At 37.2% G+C, this 25,950-nt stretch overlaps 1 protein-coding gene and 1 pseudogene across 1 annotated transcript; one reads left to right on the top strand and one right to left on the bottom strand.

Moving 5' to 3' along the window:
* Nucleotides 1-668: 668 nt before the first annotated feature.
* On the top strand, nt 669-4,408 carry LOC131954847 (ankyrin repeat domain-containing protein 50-like). Its single transcript, XM_059318661.1, has 3 exons — nt 669-1,182; nt 1,616-1,830; nt 2,307-4,408. Exons 1-3 carry the CDS (start codon nt 902-904, stop codon nt 3,266-3,268), a joined length of 1,458 nt encoding a protein of 485 aa, XP_059174644.1. The 5' UTR covers nt 669-901; the 3' UTR covers nt 3,269-4,408.
* A 20,000-nt stretch (nt 4,409-24,408) lies between these two features.
* LOC131954825 (mediator of RNA polymerase II transcription subunit 27-like) lies at nt 24,409-25,420 on the bottom strand (annotated as a pseudogene).
* Between the last annotated feature and the right edge of the window lie 530 nt (nt 25,421-25,950).

The raw sequence follows: 25,950 nt of genomic DNA, 5'->3' as shown, positions 1-25,950 counted from the left end.
GGTGTATCAGTAGGATAGTTCGTACTGCGCATGTCTTTTGTATGGAACCAATGATGTTTAAAGAATCCTTTCAAGTCTCATTGAATTGGTGCTCCAACCTTTGATAGATGATGACACCGTCTAGACAGTTAAACGTACTTTACTTTTGTTTACTGATGTTCGTATTGGTTAGCAATGCCTACATATTCATAAAGATGGCTTTAACTGTGTTGTGTTTAGTTTAGGCTTGTTATAAGAGAAAGTATGAGTGTAATGTTTGGGCTAGGGTTAGTGTTAGACTAGATTTGTATGATGGATCTCTGCTATACTTTTTCATCGATGTGTCTTTCAATGTTTGTATGTTGATGGGGTTCTTCAACTGACTGAGCAAATAGTCGTTGATCTTTAGTTGCTGATCGTTGGTCGCTGATCTTTAGTCGTTGATCTTTAGTCGTGGATCTTGTGGTTTTTAAACTGTTTTCCTTAGCACTTGGCAACATATTAAAATTCGCATTTTTGTTTGCTACAATAAAATACCGACAATAGGTGTTCTATTTCACAACAACAACACGTTTTTGTTGTTTAGTCTTATTGTTATTTTCTTGTCTATTTCACAGGAGTGTTGGTAACTGGATCATAGGACCAGTGGTGTAGTGTTGATCGCCTAATCGGACCACAGGATATTGGTGATTGGCTAATTAGACCAGTGGTGTATTGGTGATCGGTTAATCGGACCACGTGTATTGATAATTGGTTAATCGGACCACAAGATATTGATGATCGACTAATAGTACCAGTGGTGTATTTATCATCGATTAATCGGACCACATATGTGTCGATGGCCGGCTAATCAGGCCACATCAAAAAGACAAAAGCTGTTGACATTAACCATGGTGTATAGCACGAGTGTAAGAGACGCATCATGGGAACTCTAGAGAAGACCCCAGCCCTGGTGGCGGCTGCCCAGAGCGGTGACCTCCCTCTAGTCGAGAAGCTACTGAGAGCCGGGCACCCAGTGGATGCGGGGGACGAGCACGGCGCCACGGCCCTCCACTGGGCCTGCTGCAGGGGCCACGAGGCCATCTGCCGTCTGCTGCTAGACGCCGGATGTGACGTGGACGCCAGGATCAAGTGGGGCGGGACAGCGCTGTTGTCTGCTGTAGATAACGGCCATGAGGGCTGCGTCAGGCTGTTGTTGAATAGGTCAGCACTTACGTTTCGTATTCTCTCAGTTTCTGTCCGGTTTTACATGGTTTAAAACAACACTTTTATCGTGTTTGCTGTTATTTAAAAAAAAGATGCTCAGATTCGTCCCTTATTCAATGCACTGCTTATCGTGCCTTAAAACTTTTTACAAGCTTTTATTTGACTTGATTTCTTTGTAATACTTCTTCCATCCTTCATGGGTGGAAACAGGCGAGCAAATTTCCACCACTTTTCCTGCACCGATTTCTTTTAAACTTGGCACGTGGGTCAAGATCCAATACAATGTGACAACAATTTTGACTTAACTGGATGCTGAATTATTTTTTAAAGAATTAATTTAAATTTCATACATGAACCCCTTTTTGTCCCCTCTAGAGGTATTAATGTGACTGCTCCTAAATTAACCCTAAACTTTTTTTGCCCCCTCCAGAGGTGTTAACGTGGATGTCCCTAACGCCAGAGGAGACACGCCCCTGCACATGGCGGCCTACAGGGGGTACCACAAGCTCCTGTGTCTTCTGACCGACGCAGGGGCGAACCCGTTCCACAGGAACTCCCACAGCCTGACCCCCATACAGGAGGCGTACGCCAGACGACACACGGACTGTGTCAGCCACTTACAGGAGTACACGAGCAAGGTCAAAGGTAAGTCCTCATTCATTACTTTTGCCGTCTATTTCCAATTACGCCTAGTTACAACTAAAACAAGTCTGTCTAATCGAATGACTAGTTACAGTTTATTTTTTTGTCCGGAAGTTCTGGTTTCGTTCTTATGGTTAAAGGTAAAGGTTAGAAATATAAGAGGTCGAATGTAAAGATTATTGTTAAGAGGAGTCGCCTTAACTCTCAAAAGGAAAACACTGTAGTTACATAGGACTATAACGAGTTACAGCCGCACTTAATTAATTACATAATCCATTCGATGTGATTACAGATAGCTGGGATTCGTACTGCGACATATATATATATATATATATATATATATATATATATATATATATATATATATATATATATATATATATAGTTACACGGATACATTTTTACACTATTCACTATTATTCTAAAATGTTGATGTTTTGATAGAAATATAAACTGATTCATTAATCTTTTTGTTGCAGATAAATTCCAAAATCCTCCTCAGAAACCAACCAGCGAAATAATCTCGAAAAACTTCAACTCACTCTCCGATGACGTCATTCGCTTGGCCAGACCTCCCAAAAAATTAGACGGGAGTTTCTCCAATTTAACACCCGAACCCAAACTATCCAATCTACACCAGCACAACTCACTGCCTGCGGACGTTTCTTTAGATTCAGACTACTCATCGTATTCCTCTGGCCAGGGGTCTTACCCCGACACCAACGTGGGGGGAAAATACTCAACCTGGCAAGATTCTAGTTTCGAATCTCTTTTCTACAAAGCGACTCCAGTGAACGCGCAATACGGGTGTCCAGTCTCTAAAAGGGTACACGAAGTTTGCGGTAACAATATCAAAGACACTAGACTCAATGCGGAACAGACACGGTCCAATGCTAGTGATAGCAAAGATTCGTCTAAATTACATATAATAGCGCCCCCAGAACTACCCCCTAGGCCATCGTGGCTTGTGGATAAAACAACAGTAGGGTACCAGATTCAAGGTAGTGAGAAAATGTCAGAAAAACAGGCGAAACTTGCAAGTGATAAGGAAAATATAGGGACGGAAGAGGATAAAAAAGGGGAGACTATTCTAAAGCTACAGTCAAAAATGGCGGAGCTGCAGCAACAGTTAGACATGTGCCAAAGTTTTAACATCCAACTGAAACATCAGATCGTTCGTTTAATGAACGAGAACATAGCACTCAAAGCAGACAACGCAAACCTCCAAAGATCTCGCCAACACGAGCCCAAACTACTTAACATAAGCCCACACGGGGTGTCTGAACTGGACGAGGGGGTGCACTCAGCCCCCTACCTCTCGTCCTACCCACCCTCGTCCTACCCACCCTCGTCCTACCCTCCCACATCAGCGGGGGTGGCGCCGAGCTATCTCGGGGGCTACAGGAGCCGAGAGCCTGTCGAGAGCAATGAGATGCTCTAACACGCAAGTAAAGCTACAGTTGCTTCACGAACTAGTCAACACTGTACAAATATTTCTCATTGCGCTTGCTCAAATGTAGCACGTTATGGAAGGCTACATACTACATAGTACTTTATACTTCTTTTAATATTGAACTCGGGTAGACCTAGAACTCATAGACCCATTGACTCGCAATTGAAAATGTTCGATTAGATTTTATTAACAATGTTAGATCTGGTCCAAAAAACCTAGGTTTAATTTATAACATTATTTTGTATGTTAATTTTGTTGACGGCAGTAGCTAGGCCCTACTTTAGAACTGGTGGATTGGTAGCCACTACTTACAGCACACGTGTAGGCTGTTGTTTCAAGTGTTGATGGCACGGGTAGCTAATGCATGTAGTAGCTACCTTATCAAGCTACATTTGAACCTATATAATTGTGCAATGTTTAGCCCATTGTGCGAACGATTGTTCAGACTGATGTGATACAATGTTCAGGTCTAGTTTATTTTTAAACCTTGTTTCAGTTCAACCAGCTCACTGACCAATGTTGTGTGACTTCTTGTACATTCGCTTGTAAATTATTTATTAACAGTAACGATGCAGCTCAAATGTGAGAGCTTGTCTCGAAGTCTTGTTGTCTTTTTGTGTTTATCCTCTGTAGTTGAACTTCATGAAGAAATATCTTCAGTAAGTGAAGTATTTGTGCCACTTATTGTATTGTAATACAATATACCAGTGACACATGTAAGAGAAAACTCTACTATTTCGTATGTTCTTTTAGATTTTGAGAGTAGAGTGGAATATAAAACTAGATCTAAATGTGATCCAAGTTTTGTGTTTGTTTTAGTATGTTGGACTTGGTGTATGTTATTTTATAAGTTTATGTAACATTGCTGGAAATGTTACATAGCTTTGAACGATGTATATGTAATGTTACATAATTATGGATGATTTTGTTTATGTAATTTTATTAGTATATGTGACAATGCTGGGAATGTTACATAACTGTGAACTTAATGTATATGTCATGTTACATAAATATGAATTTTTTTATATGTAATTTTGTTAGTTTGATATGTGACAATGCTGGAACTGTTACATAACTATGGACTTGATGTCTAGCCCGCCTATTAAAATGGTTGTTATGCTCGGTGTACTTAAGTCTTTGTTGTTATGCTCGGTGTACTTAAGTCTTTGTTGTTATGCTCGGTGTACTTAAGTCTTTGTTGTTATGCTCGGTGTACTTAAGTCTTTGCCTTCATCTATCTGTGTTCCACCAAAAGTCTGACTAGGTTAGGCTGACTTGTTATTGGGCAGATGGTTTGTTATTGGGCAGAGGAAGATGGCTTGTTGCTGGGCAGAGCAAGATGTTGTGAGGTTGTTTTAAGCAAGGTGTAAATACTTTAGTGACTCTGTCCAGAGCCAGATTAGGTTGAGTCACTGACTCCATACAGAGCCAGATTAGGTGAGCCCCTGACTCCATACAGGGCCAGATTAGGTGAGCCCCTGACTTCATACAGAGCCAGATTAGGTTGAGTCACTGACTCCATACAGAGCCAGATTAGGTTGAGTCACTGACTCCATACAGAGCCAGATTAGTTTGAGTCACTGACTCCATACAGGGCCAGATTAGGTGAGCCCCTGACTTCATACAGAGCCAGATTAGGTGAGCCCCTGACTCCATACAGAGCCAGATTAGGTTGAGTCACTGACTCCATACAGAGCCAGATTAGGTTGAGTCACTGACTCCATACAGAGCCAGATTAGGTTGAGTCACTGACCATACAGAGCCAGATTAGGTTGAGTCACTGACTCCATACAGAGCCAGATTAGGTTGAGTCACTGACTCCATACAGAGCCAGATTAGGCTGAGTCACTAGATTATGTGTGAGTCAGTCTCAGTAAATCTCGCCAAATAACTAAATCTCACTAGACTAGGAAGTTCAACCCAAGCTAAAAATAGTACATTAAGGTACATCATGTTTTATCATTTCAGTCATGTGACATAAACCCTTTTTTTAAAATGTCAAATTTCAAATGTTAACAAATAGACTGTTCCACTTTAAGTTTACATAAATTAAAGAACTAGCCCTTAGATAAAAACCAACAAAGCAAACAGAACAGCATATAGGAGACGTGAAATAAAATCTTTCATAACCTTCGGCAGTTGTCACGATCCTATCTAGCTTACTGTATTCCTCCTGTAACCAGGAAGGTCATAGCCATTCAGTAATGTTATACCAGCTAGGCTACCATTTATGGGAAAACCCAGGCTTTCATTCAAATGTAGTCAACCGAAACCTTTGAATATTTTTTCATAAAACTGGTCAATCATTTGATTTAAAAATGCTGAGTAACTTTCGATTGACGTGATAAAAAATAGTTACAAAAAAACCTTTTAATGTAAAGAGTATTATCATTTAAAATAAAAATTGAATAAAATAAATAAAAGCAAAAGGTTATGAAGAATCAAAAGGTTCTACGCCAACACAAATAGAATGTTGTACAATACTGAAGGTGAACTAAGGACAAATAAACATTCACACAGATGTCAATACTAACAGAAAGAAACTATACAATGTTTTATTCTTAAAACTAATAAATTTGCTCCAAAGTCACTATGATTACAAAAATACAATAGATAATAAAATGAAACATTCCAATAATGTGCATATAAAAAGTAAATCAACAAATAAAACTGATATTAAATATTATTTGAGAATACTACAAATTACCAATGTTTAAAAAATCAATTAACACATTGTTGTAAAACCATTAATGTACGAGAAAAATGGCCCGTTGAGGAAGGATACACCGGGCGCTAGCTTGATAGTGCTGTCTCTTTTCTCTAAACTAAAACCAACCCACCCCCCCCCCACACACACCACCCCCACCCCACCCCCACACACCACCCCCACCCCCACCCCCCACCCCCCACACACACCGCCCCCTCCACACACCGCCCCCCCACACACACCACCCCCCCCCACACACACCACCCCCCCCACCCCTCCACCCCCCCCCCCCCCCCCCAAAAAAAACATGCCTACCGTCCCATTCAACGAAATATAATTATATACTTTTTCCAGTGTCCGCCCCTTCCCCGAAAATTCTACCCCCGCCCCCGAAAATTTCAAGTACCCCCCACCCCTCTCTGGGGAGGAAAAAGTCTAAACTAAAACCACCCCACCCCCCACACACACCACCCCCCACCCCCCACACACACCACACCCCCCCACCCCCCCACCCCCCCCCCCCCCCCCCAAAAAAAAACATGTCTACCGTCCCATTCAACGAAATATAATTATATACTTTTTCCAGTGTCCGCCCCCTCCCCGAGGGGGGGGGGGGGGGTCTCAGACATTCTTACGCGGGGGGTGGGGCTTCGCCCCTACCCGAAGAATTGTATGCAAGAAACTCTTCACGCAAACCATTAAGATTAGACAACATTTCCTTTTTATTCAATGTTAACGCGAAAATCAATGACGTCATATAACTTTGAGCACTCTCTGGGTTTGAGATTATTTTCTACTCTGTGCGCTAAATGTGTCGACGTCATACTTCGTTTTTCGAATTACTGTGCATGTTTTTATTTTCCTTGTGTTTTCTCTAGAGCGTTCTTGTCAGATAGATAGATAGACAGACAGCGAAACTATTAGTATTAATGTAAAAATGTTCACTTCTAAACAATCCAAACTCATTTGTTCCCAGTCTTAATAAAACAACATTCTAAATGTAAATTTGGATCATCTGTGCCTCAAAGTTTGGTCAAGTTTATCCAACTCTTGTAGAAAATTCTCTGCTTTATCTGGGTCAATGTTCATCTGTCAAGTAAACAAGTTACTATTTATAGACCAAGCATTTAGTAAAAACAACTTTAAAAGAAATTAAAATTTTCTAAAAAAATTGAATTTTAAAAAAAAGTAGTTAGCAAAGAAACAATTAAAGATCACTGTACAGAGTACCCATTTTTATTTTATTCTTTAAGGCTGAGAAATAATTCATTGCCCCTTCACTAATAAATGTCTGTATTTTATGTAGTTTTTTTTAAGAAATACATTATTAAAAGTAAGTGCCCACTTGCATTAGTTTAATTTCTATTTGTTAATAATCATTATCACATGTTACAATAACACAACTCTAATCGACCCAACTTAAACAGCATTAGTTAATACAGAGTATTAATTAACAAAGAACATAGGACTTCATCACACTGCCATTAGCTATGTAGTAATTTTCTGTTTTGTATGTTTTGTATGTTGGCATTATGGGCCTTGGTATTTGACTGCCTGGTACAGAGCCAGAGTTTGTACGAGGCTAGATAGTCAGGCCAGGGCTTAGATCAGGGGTCTCCAAACTACGGCCCGCGGGCCGGATGCGGCCCGCGAGGTCATTTTATCCGGCCGGCGACGATCTTTTTGTCCACTGAATAAATGTTTGTTGGAGGTGGCTGAGGAGCTTTGCACAGAAAATTCAAAACAATTTGAAAATGTAGCTTTGTGTGCAAATACAATTACTCGCCGTGTTTCAGACATTGGTGAAAACATAGTGACTCTAATAGCGAAAAATTCAAGGAAGTTCAGCCATTTTTCAATTGCAATGGATGAGTCGCTGGGCAGCTGTTCCACCTCACCACTTCGTGTGTTTATTCGAGGTGTGGGTGAAGACCTGAACGTAACACAAGAGCTGGCTTCCCTAAAAATAATGTATGACACTGTTACCAGAGAGGATATCTAACCATAGATAGTTCAGAGACAAACACAAAATTCTGAGCAGAGTATCTAAGAAAAGAAATAGGTGACTTCCTGATTGTAAAGGCAAGTCACAGCCATTATTGTCAGACGAAGAGTGGGTATAGAAATTGGCCTCTGCTGCAAACATAACTAGTCATTTAAATTTTCTGAACCTAAAACGGCAAGAGAGTGAAATCTAGTTTCTGATCTATACACCCACATAAAGGCCTTTAGATACAAACTTGTCATGTTTTTTTGAACAAGTACAGGATAACAACTTGACACACTTTCAGCAGTGCAAGGTCTTTACGGCTGAAGCAACCACTGAGTTCCCCACGTCATTTACATACGAGTTCATTAAAGACCTCCAGCTGCAGTTTCAGTTGCAGTTTTCTGACTTGGATTCATAGGCAGAAGAAGTGAGACTGTTTCAAAGCCCATTTGAAGCAAATGTGGCCAGTTGCAAAGATGAACTGCAGCTGGAGGTCATTGAATTCCTTAGAGACACGTTCAAAGAAGGGCAGATGGGGTTTCATACGTCTTTGCACAAGGAAGACTTTCCTAACATTAAAACTTTTGCATCAAAGTACCTTTTAAATTTTCGAACAACATAACTGTGTGAACAAACATTTTGAAGAATGAAATACGTGAAGAACAATTTGAGAGCAAACGTGGACCTCGGGTGGGGGGGGGGGGGGTGGACACTTGAAATTTGTATATATTCCTATATAAATTATATTTAGTTGGGGGGGGGGGGCGGTAGACGTTCTTCGGGGGGGGGGGGGGCGCCACGACCCTGAAGAGATGCCTTAAAGAAACTCTGGCCCTCGAACTGATATTTGATAGTTAATGCGGCCCTCGGGCTGAAAAGTTTGGAGACCCCTGGCTTAGATCAAGTGAACATATAGGTCAGAGTCTAGCTGCAACAGCTCAATGTTACTAGACACCCTCTAAGATCTACATCCTGTATTTACAGCACTCTTTTGACCAGGAAGATTAAAGATAAACAATTTATAAACTTTTCTGACTATCTAATCTATTATAATAACCCCGGCACAAGTGCATAGATCTATGTTTTTATCAGCACTTGTAGTTTATTTTTTTTCTTATTCTCAGCGGCAATCATTTCATAAAAGGTAAATTGGGCAGAATGTAGAGATTAGGGGTTATATTTTCCAGTCCTGGAGAATATCAGGACAAAGTACTGAGATAAAAATCTATCTTTGTTCTACTGTGACAGTCTCCTTACTTGGGTGTTGACTGGAAGATTCATGTCAGCCTGATCTTAAAGCCAGAGTTGGGGAGTTAATAAAGTACATTTTTTGTTAATACATGGGGCTTTACTAGGGTCTTGTGATGATAACCAATACTGAAAAAAAATCTCAATGATTAGATAAGTACAAAAACAACACTGCAAAAACACTTTATGTTGTAGAAGTATACAGTAGCGTAGCGAGGGGGGGGGGGCGGGGGGGGACATATGTCCCCGGGCGCCGAGCTTAGGGGGCGCCAAAATGGGTTGGAAAAATAAATTGAAAGGTTGAGGGGGGTGGAAATTGAAAGTTTGAGGGGGGGGGGGTGCAAATCAAAATCTCGAGGGGGGGGGGGTGCAAATCGAAAGTTTGAGGGGGGGGGGTGCAAATCAAAATCTCGAAGGGGGTGCAAATCGAAAAGTTTGTCCCCGGGCGCCGGGAAGGGTCGCTACGCCTCTGAGAAGTAATTATTTTAAAAAAAAAAAAACTAATAAAATCCAATGGAAAACTAGAGTGGGAAGTGTAAAGAACTACAGCACTTAGACAAATGGGCACTCTAGTACTAAGACACAGGACATCCCAGTGCTATGTTACAATAATAAGATGTATAGGCACTCTAGTCCTATGTTACAGTAATAAGATGTATAGGCACTTTAGTGCACTCTAGTCCTGTATAACAATAATAAGATATATAAGCACTTTAGTGCTATGACACAATATTAAGATATATAGGCACTCTAGTCCTATATTACAGTAATAAGATATATAAGCACTCTAGAGCCATGTTACAGTAATAAGATATATAGGCACTCTAGTGCTAAGAAACAGTATTAAGAGATATAATAGTTAAATATGCACTATATAGCTATAACACAGTATTTAGATAAATAGTTTAAGCACTCTAGTGTAAAGACATAATAAGAATGAAGTTGGTCCTTTTTACCTTATTCTTTTATTCAACTGATATATTTTAAACGAAAAGGGGTGAAAAAATATCCAGTTAGTTTTTGTATATAAGGGAAGTAATCCACTGTCGATGTTTGTGAAGCAGATAAGGGCATATAACATGCTAAGTTTGACAGTAAAAAAATTGCCTTACTAATTTTTTTTTATACTTCAGAATTATGCATTTAACAGTAAACAGAATATTTTCTTAAGCTAATTTTCACTCAGTCTTAAAAAAAAAAAATTAATAGCTAATTAAAAACATAAGAACATTTAATACAAGACTTTTGTTACTCAGTAAACAAGGACAAGTCCATTTATTTATTGAAGAGCTATCAAAGCATATCCTAGTCAGAGATAAAACTAAAAGCACAGGGTAATTAAATAAATATGGGCAATTAAATGAATAAGCACAAGGGAGACAATCTAAAAAAAAAACAAAATTTATGAGGTCTACCAAATAAAAGGGGACATAATAGCAATAAAACTTAATGTGGGCTAAATAAAATTTTAAGAGGTCCAACTACAAGGGAGATAGTTTTAAATAACAGAAAACAGAATAATCTTTAGTTCTAGACATAACTGAGAACCAAATCTCATGACATGTCGCCTGAGATTTTTCTAGTCAGAGCTCCTTTGCAGTTAGGTATAGCTAATAATGTATTGCTCATTTGCTCTGCAAGCGAGCAGAGCAGACAGGTAACCTCTCCAGAAAAGAAGTTAAATATGGAGGAATGTTGACACAGGTTAGCTTAGGCCTACACTCACATACAAACTAAGCAAATGTTCCATCTGTAGCTTCCTTGTTGATTTATGCAGGTGATGCAATCTTCTATATCAATTTACTGTAACTTGGTGATAAATAGCTCACAAACATGGGAATTTTTCAACATGAGAATTTTTCAACATGAGAAATTTTCAACATGATAATTTTGTAAACACATTTGCTTCATAGACACAATGATTTTTTACCATGAGCATTTTGTAAACAATGGGACTTCACAAAGAGAAGTATTTTACATTACAAATATATCGGTACAGATTTTTATATGTTAGAGTACTACAATTTACAATTATACACTATCTGTGTATTGTAACTTACAAACAGGTGATTCAGGTGGTGAGAACAAAAAAAAAATTCAATCAGAAGAAATGAACATATCACATGGGGTATTAGATATACAGAAGAAGTGTGGGAATATGAAACATGTCATTTTCTCCATTCTATTACAAAACTGCACAATGGCAGAACAGGATTTTATTAAAATACACATCTGTGTTGTGATGTGTGGCCAGTATGAAATGTCCCTTAGCTGAACCCACTCAGTGAATTGCTTGGGAAATTAGTATTTTACCCTCCCCCCCCCTCCCCAACAAAGAATTTATTTTGACTGATTAGAATAGAAGGGAGCTCAGTGACCCAGAGGTGAGCTTAAATTTCCAAAGATTGACCCTGTCAGACATATCCCCATTTACCATAAGCCATAATGAATAATTCATAATAAATGTAAACAGCAATATGTTATCACCAGCCTATCAATATCCACAACTTCCTATTATTACAACAAAAAACCAACCTCTACTTGACTTTAAAACCAGCAGTATAAAATCTATTATTTTAAAACTACTGTGGTTCTCTAAAACTGGGTGTTTATTTTGGAAATATACTTACAAAGAGAACAAGTAAGTATTGGCTGTATCTAATTTGATATCTCTGCCCATCTTGACCACTAGAGAAAAAGATTGCGAAGTGTGCAGTGACTGCTAATATTTAAACAAGCAATACAAAAATTAAAACAAAAATGTGTGCACAGTGAGCCAAATAATATTCTAGAAAATACAATATATAAATAAATGTAAAAAATTGACTTTTATAGATCTATATTCAACCTGCGTATCCCATAACTGGCCTAAACGGTCAAACTGCACCAGAAAAATCCTCGGATGTCGCGGTCTCCCCCATGAGCAGTGTGGATGAAAGGTGTGGTAATGCATGAAAGACACACACGCACGCGCACACATCCACACACACACACACTTACACACACACACATTTTCTTTCTTTCTCTTTCTCACCCTCACCCACACATACATACATGTACATGTGTATGTGTGTGTGCAATTTAGAGCAGTCCTTAAAAGACTAATCATTAATTAATTTTTTTGTTCTATTTTTAAGCGAAAAAAATGTTAGAAAAATCTACATTTGGGAGTGCGTTGCTAAAGTTCTCGTTTTATTACTAACATAATGTGAAATTTGGAGTTTTTAAATATTAAAATTAGTATTGAATAATTTGAAATTAATTATATTAGTCTTATTGTAGATCTATTATATAAAAGAAACAAGGTAATTAAAAAGTCTAGTGACAATTTTAGCGCAATTTCCCTATGTTATCTAAAAATAGCTCTGTCGTAGCGTAAATCAAGAGCAGGGTTAGTAAAACCATTGGTTAGTTATTAAAACGATTTTTATTAATTTTTTTTCAGTATTTTACATGTTTTATTTACAATAGAGTTACATGACTAAAAACCATTGCGCGCCTACTGAACGTGATGGCGCAGCCATGGAACGCGATGGCGCAGCTATTGAACGTGATGACGCGTGTGGTGTGGTTGGAAAAAATGCCTACTAATTCGGTCCAAATTTTAATTAATTCAAATTTTTTTGTGTGACCGAACGAAAGGATATTTTTGAAAACTTTTTTCGGCAATATTGTTCTAAATTATAGCAGGAATCGATTGGTACATGTTTGAAGACGCTTAGTGGTCTGGTTGCCGAGATATGGGCCAAAAACGGCATTTTTTCGAGTTTTATTGGCTTTTCCGGGAAATCCATGAAAGAAACCCGTAATTTTTATAGCCTATGTTCATCCTCGTAACTTGCTTAACATAATTGCTTTTGGAACTAGTCATCGATATTGCTTCGTTGAGGAGGAGATACGACTTAAAGCCCGGACACACATTCATCCATACATTCATACATTCATTCATCCATCCATTCCCAGAAATGACGAGTTAATAAACGCAATTCTCCAGAATGGAAATTGCGCTAAAAACTTGTCGTTTATGTACGTAGTACTGCGGGAAGGCCTTATCCTAATTTATAAAAGCCCAATGTGCGCACATCTCTCTCTCTCTCTTTCTCTGTCCGCAAAAAATTTTCGCCGGACATCACGTCAGAATCGGCAGCGATATATGGAGAACTTTTTACGGACTTTTGTTGAAAATAATATGTTAGATGTTTTAAATGTATAACCACAATTTTACTTAAAGAAGAAAAATAAAAATTAAAGGCGTATTCGAATGTAGAGAAACAGTATTATTTATGCAACCGGAAAAGCATTAATACATGTAAAAAAGAACGCATAAAACTGTGACGTCGCTATTGCTTATACATTAACTAATGACGTCATCAGCTGTGTTTTGAATGAAAAGAAATGAACTATTTCATTCGAATTTGATTTAGATCTACGTACACTATGAAATGTATACAATACAATTTTTCCGGCCTAAACTCATAAAATTTATTTTATGTATTTGGATTCTAGATCTAGAGATTCTAGATCTAGACTAAATCTAAATCTAAATCTACGCAATAACTAGATCTAGACGTAGACGCTAAGATCTAGATTTAGACTCTAACTTCTCTAAAATCAATTCCAAAAATAAATTTCTATATTAGGACTAAACTATTTCAAGACTTATTTATTTTATACAAAATCTTTGTTTGGAACTGGCTAATTTGGGATAAAAAATTAATTTGAAAGAATAGGCATATTCGCGTAAGTTAAGATTTTAAAATACGTGTTTCATTCTCCGTATTTTATAAGTTGCCTAAATAGCGGAGATGTTAGTGTACATTAAACCACGCAGGTGGTGCGGGTTCGAGACACAGCAAGTCAACTTGGTTAATGTATTATTTTTTATTATGCTCGGGCTAAACTTTAAAAAAAAATTCTTTTAGAAATCTAGATCTAGATCTAGATTGTCGGGTGTCCGATAGGGCACTTCCCGGCGCCGCAGGCGCTTCAAATTTGGCATGATCTTGCCTTGATGCGACAGAACACGGGGGCCGGTTGGCCGAAAAGTCTACGATGTGGGGGTCAAAACTGACCTCGACTGACCGGTACCTTATATGAGCTATAAATCGAAAAAAAATGTCCACGGAGGAACCTCTTCATAACTCTTGAGGTCGTAGACCGACCTTCGGGCGAATTAATTAAGCATTCAAATTCTCAATGTTTTCGAAAGCCTAAGCGAAGCTGGGCAGCATGCCTAGTATCTATAATATAACGCTGCTGGTAGTGTGTCAGTCCTTCCTTCCGTCATCGCTATAGCTTTTGGAACCATAAAAGTAAACATTCGCACCATGCTGTGCTTTTCAGTGCACCGCAGTGTCTTATTATAAGTCTTAGAGTAGGGTTTGTTTATATAGCGGCATAGAGCTATTTTATAATTGCCACGGTTTTTACTCTTTCGCATAACGTCAAGAAAATATTAAATACACGCAAACTGCTAAAACGTATTAAAAAGATTAATGTCAAATATCATTTTCGTTTAGGTTCCCAGAAAAAGTGGATACATTTTAATAAGATAATAACAGTACGGTAGAAAAATCAAATTAATTTAACTCTTTTCTAATTTTGACAAAGGAGGTAATTTAAAAATACATTAAACTCACGCTAATAAAAAATGTAAATGCAAATATACGTTCGTCATAGAAGGAATTAGTGTTGCAATAATATAATTAGCAAAATGTGAATGCAAATTATTCGGATGTGTAAGAGGAAATTATTGTTAGAAAATTATAATTAGCATGGATTGATAAAAGGCAATCTTTTATTTATTTTTTTCACTGAATGTAGGCCCTACTATTTATTACTTATAATTTTTAATCAACTATTCAGCACTATTATAGGCGCGTCATCACGTTCATTAGGTGCGCAATGGTTTTAGTTATGAAACTCTATTGTAAATTTTTAAGATTTAAAGTACTGGAAAAAAAATGCGTGAATGGATAATGTGAAATATTGTAGGTAAAACACGGATATTTTAAATACTGCCTATTATTTATACTGTTTTCTAATTATTATTCTATCTTTCGGGTTTTATAGGAGAGGCGCAGCGATGGGGGGGGGGGGGGGGGGATATGTCCCCGGGTGCCGACCTTAGGGGGCGCCAAAGTGGGTTGGAAAAAATTTGCGAGGGGGGGGGGTGGAAATCGAAAGTTTTAGGGCGGGGGGGGAGGGGGGAAAGGGATGCAAATCGAAAGTTTGAGGGGGGTGCAAATCACCGGAAAGGGCGCGATTTGGCGCTACGGGCTAGACTGTGAGCAATAGGCCTTTATGATTGCATTTAAATTGTGTTTATGTTATGAGTGTTGTGTTTGTTTTTTCGTTTTTTTTTTTTTATTTTTTTTTATTTTTTTTTATTTTTTTTTGCGTTCGTTTATGTTGTGTTTAGTTTTGTTCTGTTCCCAAGTTGGTACATTTAAAAAAGATTTACCGTGGCGGAGCACGGGATGCAGCTAGTTGAACTATAAATCGGGTGTTACAATTTTTTTTTCAATTTAGAAACACTAATAAATTTGCGTTGTTTATTAATTATTTCTCATTTAATCAATAACTTTGGTCCAGTAATAAAACTTTAAAAAAGACTTGAATAGATACATTAAGTTGGGTAAGTGTTACGATAAGTTAAAGTTGGATTGCTTTATTGCTTTGGTAGAGTTATGTTATGGTCAGTTTTTAATGAATAATGTAAATGTTGTTAACTTTCGAAAAAATAGACTTGGTTAATCATAATACTCCGTTTAGATGTTTGAGTTAAAAATTATTAGTAACTCAATTTGAATCAGTTATACGGCTTGGCGTGTTAATAATTTGAGTAAATATTCGTTATAACTTAGGGTAGATTGGAGTTTATGTTTGATTAAGTGTTAAAGTAGGTTAAAAAACGATTTGTAAAGTATTATGAATTAATTTAAGTCGTAAGCTTAAGTTAAATTAAAACTCTGTATAGATTAGGTCATCTATAAATGACGTCACGTTTTTTTTGACGATTTTTACCTCCCCCCTCCCTTCCGTCACACGTCGTCACAAAAAGCCAGACCCCCCCCCCTAAAATGACGTCACACCTCAACCTACAACCCCCTTCAAAATTGCAGTTGAATTTTTTTTAAACATCGATATTTTTCCAAAATCTTGTCTAAACTATTACAATTTATTAAAACAGTTATCTAAAACGCGAAATAACGTCTAAAATTCGTTTTCTAACATTGTTTTTTATAATGCATACATGTGACGTCGCAACATCTGAACACCCCCCTCCCCTCCCCCTCATCACACATCGTCACAAAATTACGGACCCCCCTCCCCCCTACGAATGTGACGTCATTTATGGATGACCCCTTATATGTTTAGGGTTAGTGTTCGGTTAGAGGTGTTTTTAATTTAAAAGGGGGCCGTCCATTATAGACATCACAGTCTTAGAAGGGAAGAGGTCGATTTTCTGTTTGTGTGACAAGTGAAAGGGGGGGGATTAGAACGTGTCAGGAGATTGACATTACCAGCCTTTTAATTACCCCTGGCCATTTTTCTACTCCTCATCCCGTCATTTCCTCCCCGGATCAATTACTCCTTGTACATAGCACCCCCCCCCTGCATTAAACGCCTGCCAAAATACCGAAGCAGGACATTCCACCCTCCCCACCCAATCAACTACCCACCGGTAATTTCGAGAAAGGAATACGGACAGAAATACGATAAGTTAGGAACAGGATAGGTATAGGTACAAATGCAATAGCAGACACAGATACAGATATAGACTTAGGTTTTATGAATATATATAGGCCCATATAGGTTTAAGTATAGATATAGCAGAGGCGTAGCGACCCTTCCCGGCGCCCGGGGCGAACTTCCAATTTGGCGCCCCCCCCCCTTTATATATATATATATATATATATATATATAAATATGTATATATATATGTATATATATATGTATATATATATATATATATATATATATATATATATATATATATATATATATATATATATATATATATATATATATATATATATATATATGTGTGTGTGTATAATCGTGTATGTGTGTGTAAGCGTGTGTGTGTGTGTTAGTCTCTTTTACTGTATGGCTCGCAGCTAGATTACAGACAACGGATAATGAAATAAGAGCATGGGAAAAGTGGTGGTTAGGGCACCATATAAGAAAGACAGTAAATAACATCACTAAGCAGGTGCTGATGTTTATTCCACGAGAAAGAGGAAGAGAAGGTGACAAAAAATGTCTGAAAAAATCGTTTGAACTAGAGAATGGGGAGGTTCCATTATTAGGGTTCTTTCTTTATAAAAATTAAGTGAGTTGACGAAGTGTTGCCTACGTCCTACGCCTATGCTCCTTAGCAAATCAAAAAAAAAAAAAAACCAAATCAAACGAACTTAGAGCAGTGGTTCTTAACTTGGGTTCGATCGATCGAATCCAAGTGTTCGGTATGTAAGTCTCAGAGCTTCGGCGGATGTCAAGACACACACCCGACTCATATGATTCACGATAAGATTTTGTCAATGTGGACGTTAAAACTATTAAGAACAGAGTTTCTTCCAGACATCTCTTCGGGGGGGGGGGGGGGGGGGGGGCAAAGCCCCCCCGGAAATTTTTTACCGCCTCCCCCGAACGAAATGAAATTTATATAATCTATATAGAAAATATATACTTTTAACAGTGTCCGCCCCCCCGAAGAAAGTCTACCACCCCCCCCCCCCCGAAAATTTCAAGTGCCCCCCCGGAGAAAAAAGTCTGGAAGAAACACTGATCAAGAAGAATTCAGTGAAGGCGCATATGAAACTGGTAGGATTCGGTACCTCCGAAAGGTTAAGAACCACAGCTTAAGAGTGTAGTTTGTATAAGATGCAAGCTTATTTGGTCTACGTTTGGATGTGTCTTTAGAACAATTTCAATAATAGTGTATTATAGTTTTAAATTATCAGTTAGGTTGAACAAAGTGACAAAGATCACCTGTTGTCGTGTTGCTTACATCTTTTAGTAGGTCTAGTGGCCTTAACTATATGAAAATTGCAGTATTAGGACTTGTAATGAAACAAGCAATAAAAATGATCTACTCTGTACAATATACTTATGTTTTTAGCTCTTAAAATTTCGGCAAGAATATCGTCTTCTGCCCACCCGCTCCGATCGTATGCTATTTTACTGATCGTCGCGTCATTACTTAATAACACTGGCTAGTGAAATTGTACATGGCGCCTTAATACAATGGTTTCTTTTCTAAGTGTGAAAAGAGTTATCTACTTACCAATTCAGTACAAATACTTTGCGATTTTTGTTCGCGAAAAAAGAGCCCCCCCCCCCCATGCACATCTCCCAACCATATTGGACACAGTTTGTAGAGCGGGTTTTAATGTAACCAACTTTCTAACTTTTTAAAAAATGTTACACAATCGTACAATGCACTTTAGCACAGTTAGTTTCTTAAAGAAGTGCTAAAGGTTGTTTACTCAAAATCCAGTGTAGTTTTGCAATTTTAGTAAGCCTAAAAGCGCCCCCCCCCCCTGCAACATCTTGATAAGTCACTAACGTATTTTGCGGTTAAACAATCGTACAATACATTTTAATACAATTGATTGTTTTGATAAGTGGTAACGCTGATTGATCCACCAATCTAGTGTAAATTCTTCCGATTTTAGTCTCGAAAAAAGCGACCCCCCCCCCACGCCAACACACAATCTAGGAATAGCTGGAAAGCGGTTTTGCCGCTCACTGCTTCTTAAGATTATATGTTTTACAGTTAATAATCAAGGTAGAACAGTTAAATCAGTATGTAAAGGCTCTTAGCCATTACATTGCTTAACTTAAACTGTTTATAATTCAAAACTGCAGCATAAAACCAGCTTTAAAAATTGTTTTCCACCCCTTTTGGCGCCCCCCTAGGGTCGGCGCCCGGGGCGGCCGCCCCCCCCCCCCGCCCCCCCCCCTAGCTACGCCTCTGAGATATAGGTTGCGTTACCGTTCAGGTATACGTGTATAAGTGTAGAGATAAGGATATGGAAAGTATTTAGGATGGAGTTGTGTTTGTGGTTAAGATTAGAGTTAGGGTTATGTATATTTTCTTGAGCATCCATATTTGCAAATAGACATTTAATAATTTTTTTTTACATATTTCCCAAAAAACCTGGGTAGAGCTTGTATAATTAAAAAAAATCAATTTAGTTAAAATTGTGTTAAAGATAGCTCAAGACTTACTTTACTTATTAATAAATCATGCAGGGAAATGATAAAATCACAAGAAACACATTCTTGTTGCTCAAAGTCACAAACATATACTCGTTTTTAATGTAAAAAAATTAAGTTATTAATTTCAACGTAATGATAGACATATTGCTATTCAGAGTATAACAAAAAACTTTGAATAGATATGATTTATTCCATCGTTATATAAACAACTAAAAAAGGGAAGCTGCGAAACACATTTTTAAATATTATGTGACATGGAAAAAAAATTACCGGGTGTGGGGTGAAAAAAAAATTTGTTTTAAAAAATAAGGGGACATAGGCCTACTGGTATTATCTTAGCAAAATTTATTCTAATAACATTCATTTAAGTGTGTGCAGAATTTAATAGAAAATATTGAAAACTGTCTGTGAAATTATGTACAAAAATGATTTTTAAAAATGTCGTTTTCATTTAAATTAATCCCAAAATTTAAAAAAAATGTAAGTACATAGATATCCTACCTATCCGCCAAAAAACCTGCTTTTTATAATTTAACATCAACCTATATGATTTAAAAAAGTAAAGCAAACTTTAAAATTATGTTGTTCTAACACAGCAATTAAATATACCTAATAATTAGCCAAAACATTGTTTCGATCCATGGTTTGTGGTTCAAGTTTGCTGTGTTCTTGTGGTTATACCAATAGTAACTACCACCGTTATAATCATTGACACCGCAGACAGAGTTTCCTCCAGGCATCTCTTCGGGGGGATGGGGGGGGGGGGGCAAAGCCCCCCGGAAAAATTCTACCGCCCCCCCCCCCCCGAACGAAATGAAATTTATATAATTTATATAGAAAATATATACTTTTAACAGTGTCCGCCCCCCCCCCCCCCCGAATAAAGTCTACCGCCCCCCCCCCCCCCCCCCCCGAAAATTTCAAGTGCCCCCCGGAGAAAAAAGTCTGGAAGAAACACTCAAAGTGTTTTTTTTCTCAAGATTATATTAAAATGATGTCTTACCACGGGTTGGATAGTTTTGTGCAGTGGATATGTGCCTACCTCATATCCAAGCACTAGTTCAGCGTTTTTTTTTATTAAAATAAAAGCTACCATTTCCATCCTATTTTATTATTCAAATTTATTGTGTAGTTTAACGCCCCTCCCCCCCCTCCCCGCCCAAATTCCCACCTCTAGTTTAATAATTGCCTGATTCATAGATAAAGCTCAGTTATAGATAGGAAGTAGACGGTGCCTGGCATACGATAAAATACGTTGTATTTGAAACATTTTACTTGAACAATATAATTTACCTTTCAATAAAATATATTCAGTTGTGTCATAAACTGTTGCATTGACTGCGCATGTTCAGATTGGCCATTATTGCATACAAAAAAGAAACCAAGTCCTAAACAATCCAGATGTTCCGCTTTGATTCGGTTAAAACAAATGGCTCGCCAATCAAAAGCTTAAAATGTTACAACCAGGGGGGGGGTGGGGGGGGGGGGGGGGGGTTCAGATGTTGCGACGTCACATTTTTGCACAATAAAAAAGCAATGTTAGAAAACGAATATTAGACGTTATTTCGCGTTTTAGATAACTGTTTTAATAAATTGTAATAGTTTAGACAAGATTTTGGAAAAATATCGATGTTTTAAAAAAATTCAACTGCAATTTTGAGGGGGGTTGTAGGTTGAGGTGTGACGTCATTTTAGGGGGGGTCTGACTTTTTGTGACGACGTGTGACGGAGAGGAGGGGGGAGGTAAAAATCGTCAAAAAAAGCGTGACGTCATTTATGGATGACCCCCAGGCTAATGGAAGACTAATCTAAAAGTAAAAGTGTGACGGATAATCTGCACTTTCGACTACTTATTTCGTCCACCTAAAATAAACAGTACTACAGTTATCGGATTTTTTAAAACCGGAAGTAGAGTAAGTACCACTTCCGTATACCAAAAATCGCTTACAACTTGGTGGAAAACTACATATTCAATAAAATACTTATACATGAAATTTGAAGTTACAGTTTCGGCGCCAAAGTTATCGTGTTTACATACAGACAGACAGTATTGCAAAAGGTATGTTTCCCGACTCTGAGAGGTGTAAAATGTCAAGATTTGTTAAACTCTCGATTTGGATTTTTTGCACGATTATAATATTTCCTCGTACATAAACAAGTTAATAAAAAGTCTAGTGACAATTTAAGCGCAATTTCCTTATGTTATCTAAAAATAGATAGTGATCACAAAGACGTATAATGCTCGGGTGCTTCAAGCTAGGAGAACGATCGGTTTGTAGGTGTTTATGTAAATTTAATTTTTTGTGTGTGACCAAACGAAAGGATATTTTTGAAAACTTTCTTCGGCAATATTGTTCTAAACTATGGCAGGAATCGATTGGTAAATGTTTCAAGTCGCTAAGTGATCTGGTTGCCGAGATATCGGCCAAAAACTGCATATTCCCCCAGGTTTTTAGGCTTTTCCGGGAAATCCAGGAAGGAATTCCGGGAATTTATTTGGCCCACAATCATCCTCGGAACTTGCTTAACATATTTGCATTGGAACTAGTCCTCGATATTGCTTCGTTGAGGAGGAGATACGACTTAAAGCTGCGGTAAAGCTGCGGACACACATCCATTCATTCATTCATCCATCCAACCATCCAGAAATAACGAATTAATAATCGCATTCCCAGTATGGAAATTGCGCTAAAAGTAAGAAACATACAGATACATTCACGTAATGAGATTCTCCAAATCCTGCATTTCTCTCTTTTCTCACAGTCTATTGAAAAGGAAAAATTTTGCGGTCTACCAAACTATATATGTTAAATAACCGGAAGAACACACAACTTTCCCACAAAGTAAAGTTCCCCTTCCAAACCTGACGGTCCATGGGGCAAGTGAAGTAGATTTAACCTGTTTCTATGACCCCGGCATTTGAAGAGATAGTGTGGTCAGCTCTATTCCCAACCGCCTTTACTTACTCTAACGCGTTAGTTAGGTACACATCAGAGCTGGGTGGACTCAGGGGCAGTCTACTGGCTTGAATCCGGATTCAAACTCGAGACTTACGGGTTAACAGTCTAGCTCTCTACCACTAGCCCACTCCGTCGCATGGTGAGAGTTACGGTTTCTGTTTGTTTCTATTTGTTTATTTGTTTATTTTATTTTTTTTGTTTATATTCATGTTCACGTTTTAATTTGCACTTGCGTTTATGTTTGTTTATGTTTGTGGTACGGTTGTGATGAGGGTTAGAGTTTATATTAGTGTTTGTGGTTAGGGTTTGGTTCAGTGGAGGAACTAGAAAAAAAGGGCCACCCCGCAAAAAACTGTTAGCCCCCCCTATATATATTATATAGGCCTATATATGATATATATATATATATATATATATATATATATATATATATATATATATATATATATATATATATATATATATATATATATATATATACAATCACAAAATACAAAAAATAGGATACTCATTGCTGGCCTGTTCGGGATTTGAAAAACATAAATTTAAAATAATTTCAAAATCAGGTCATGTGTGTAAGTGCTTTTTTTTTTTTTTTTCAAAGTTAATGTATGTACAATGTATAGCTTATGACGACAATAATAATAAACCGGGAGTGATCTCCCCTAAACTTTCTCGAATATTTTTATATAAAATAACAGGGGATGGGAACTCGGGCTATAGATATGATTTTTAATCCATTTTAAATACTTAAAGTTTTAAAAATAGAATAAAACATCGTATACAAAAGAATTGCACACCAAGTGAACGCTAAATAAAAAAGTGCATAATAGTGCGCAATATTATTAGTACTTTAAAAATTTACATTGGTTTTTTGAGAAATCGGAAGTAGCGTAAATTACTACTTCCGGTCAACGGAAATTACTCAAAATTTGTCAGAAGGTAGAGAATTAGATCTTTTACTTACATGTGAAATTTCATTCATCTATCTGAAATAGTACTCAAGTTATAGGCTTTTGAAAAATTCAAAGTAGGAAAAGAACCACGGATCTACGATTTTGATAAAATACTTATATATGAAATTTCATCAACCTAGCTGTAACGATACTCAAGTTATCGTGTTTACACACACACACACAGACAGACACACAGACATACGGACAAGATTGCAAAATTATGTTTTTCCGTATCAGTGAGATGTAAAACGTCGAGATTTGTAAAAATCTCGATTTTTTTTTGCACGATTACAAGACTTTCTCTATACTTCGTATATACGAGAAAGTAAAAATGGACAATCATTCACTAATGGAGGCGAGCGAGTTGACGAGATTCCGTCCCCAATGTTGTTGACATGCAATAAAAACGTGCTTTTTAGATTTAGACCGTAAAAAAAAATAAAAAATAAAAACTTAAGCCTAAAATTAATTTAGAAATTTTAGGCCCTATATTTTTAGAATAAATGTTATAAAAGTTGCAAATCCAGAGAACTTGAAAATAATTTGTTGAGTTTAAGGCTACATTTCTATTTATTTTCATCAAGCCTAAGTTATAACCGGATGTTTCACTTTCGTAAGACAAATATTGATTGGCTGTACAGTAACTTAGTGATCGATAACTATTTGTTTACAAAACTTTGCAGATCAAGTTTTTAAATAATTATGCAAATTTAAAACCCCATGACCTAGTTTTCTATTTTTAGCTTACAATGTGTACAATAAAATCAATGGCGGCCTATCCAATAGCAGGATGCCATTGTTTATGTCGCCATTACACGTGAAAACCAAATTGTTTTTGCTTTTTTTTTTAAATTTTTATTTAGTTACCGAAAATATTATAAACATCAAATACATCCAATCTTTAGTAAAGTCCGAAAAAAACCAGATAGACAGGATTTTATAACCATATTAATTGTAACTACGCTGTGCATGATTTTTAAATGAATTTATACACCTCTCAAATACCTTTGAGACTTTTCTCGCTGGTGTCCATTCCTTTCTCACAAAATATGTACATACCAATGTAAACATATGTACATACATACATTCCACAGTGGAACTATGTATGTAATACATCCCATATTGGAAACTTGGAACTATTTACATCCTGCACAGATCATGAAATGCTTCTCTACTGCGATAGTCCCGCCATGTTGGTGGCATATTGTTCTGTAAATATTTGCCACACTTCACACATGGAGTTGAAAACAAAGTGCCAAACCCTTCCAGCCACAGCACACGTGATTTTACAGCTATTTCTGGAATGGCTGGTGCATAGTAATGCAAAGATGCAGCAATTGCATGATGTGTAATATTTTGGAAAACTTGATAACGAGAATTGGACCAAATATCAAACTGGCCATCTTCAGTTTGAAAGGTTTCGTCAAACCCTTTCACTTTAACCCACTCAATTGTCAGACCACGCAATACAACATTTGCTCTTAGTGTTCGCCCCAATTCAATCTGCTTGACACCACAGCTTCCAAGAGGTCGTGTCAGAGTAAAATTTGAGTTTGGGTATTCTTTATTTAATGCCATCACAAGATGCTCTACAGTTTGTGGTGATGCAAGACACGCAGCAAGCATGTTTTTTTTTTGCTTCGGTATATTTGGGAGACTGTGTATGCTTCAGGGTGTTCTGTGCCATTATTGTGACTGCTTGCTGTGCAAGCTCATGCATCTTGTTGGTCCATGTGTAAAACTGCAACAGCTGAGAATGTGTGACTGCATTTTTATCAACGGGATCAAGACTGAGGTTGTCTATATTGGAAAACAGTTGAACAGGACCAATATTTGCCCCCCTCTTTTCCAAATCACTGAAATCATGGCTAATTGTCTAAGGATTTTTTTTAGCGTTTTTAATATGGCTCTGTGTTTTTCATGTTGTTCCTCAGCTTTCTCAATATTTGTTATAGCAGCTTCTTTTTGATTTGATGAAGAGCTTTTTTCTTTCGAAACGTCTTTATTACCCGTTCCATCTTCATCTTTAACAGGGTTGTCTTCCACATACTTGTGTGTAAGTACATAAAATCAGTTTTAATTAATTTTTGATAGAAGCCCTCTTAACATCTAATCGGTCAAAATAATATAAAACATAAAAGCTTTGTATAAGTACTGGTGTCTCGTGTTATGTTTATTTTTATGTTTTTTTTTGTATTTATATTATTAATTTTTTAATTGGTTTTTAATTTGTTTTGTACAAATCTATTAAAAGGAGCTTATTATCACCCCTATTAGACTATTTTTTTTAAAAAAAAGGGAAATAAGTCATGGAAGTGGTTTGAACATTTGCTTATCTTTGATAAGTTTAATTGTAGGAGAAAGACTCGGCTTTCACGGTGGTTTAAAAACAAAGGGAAAAAGAATATACAAGAGCGTGGGGCGGTGTCTATAGAATAAAGATAATCCAACCGCAGCTACGGTATTTTTTTTATAAAACAACTATCAAGTTAAAATTAAAAGAAAATTTACTTTTTTTAACTATAATTTTTTTTATCATGGTCGGCTCTGGGCCCCTAAATGGCGTGCCCCCCCCCCCC

The sequence above is a fragment of the Physella acuta genome, unplaced genomic scaffold (genome assembly GCF_028476545.2).
Source record: "Physella acuta isolate Inbredline_101_S28 unplaced genomic scaffold, ASM2847654v3 ptg001034l, whole genome shotgun sequence".
Classification (NCBI taxonomy): domain Eukaryota; kingdom Metazoa; phylum Mollusca; class Gastropoda; family Physidae; genus Physella; species Physella acuta.
This window is presented reverse-complemented; position numbering and strand designations above follow the sequence as displayed.

Coding starts and splice junctions, on each gene's coding strand:
- LOC131954847 (XM_059318661.1), top strand. CDS start 902: ATGGGAACTCTAGAGAAGACCCCAGCCCTGGTGGCGGCTGCCCAGAGC. Junction 1,183..1,615: donor GTCAGGCTGTTGTTGAATAG/GTCAGCACTTAC, acceptor TGCCCCCTCCAG/AGGTGTTAACGTGGATGTCC. Junction 1,831..2,306: donor GTACACGAGCAAGGTCAAAG/GTAAGTCCTCAT, acceptor TTTTTGTTGCAG/ATAAATTCCAAAATCCTCCT.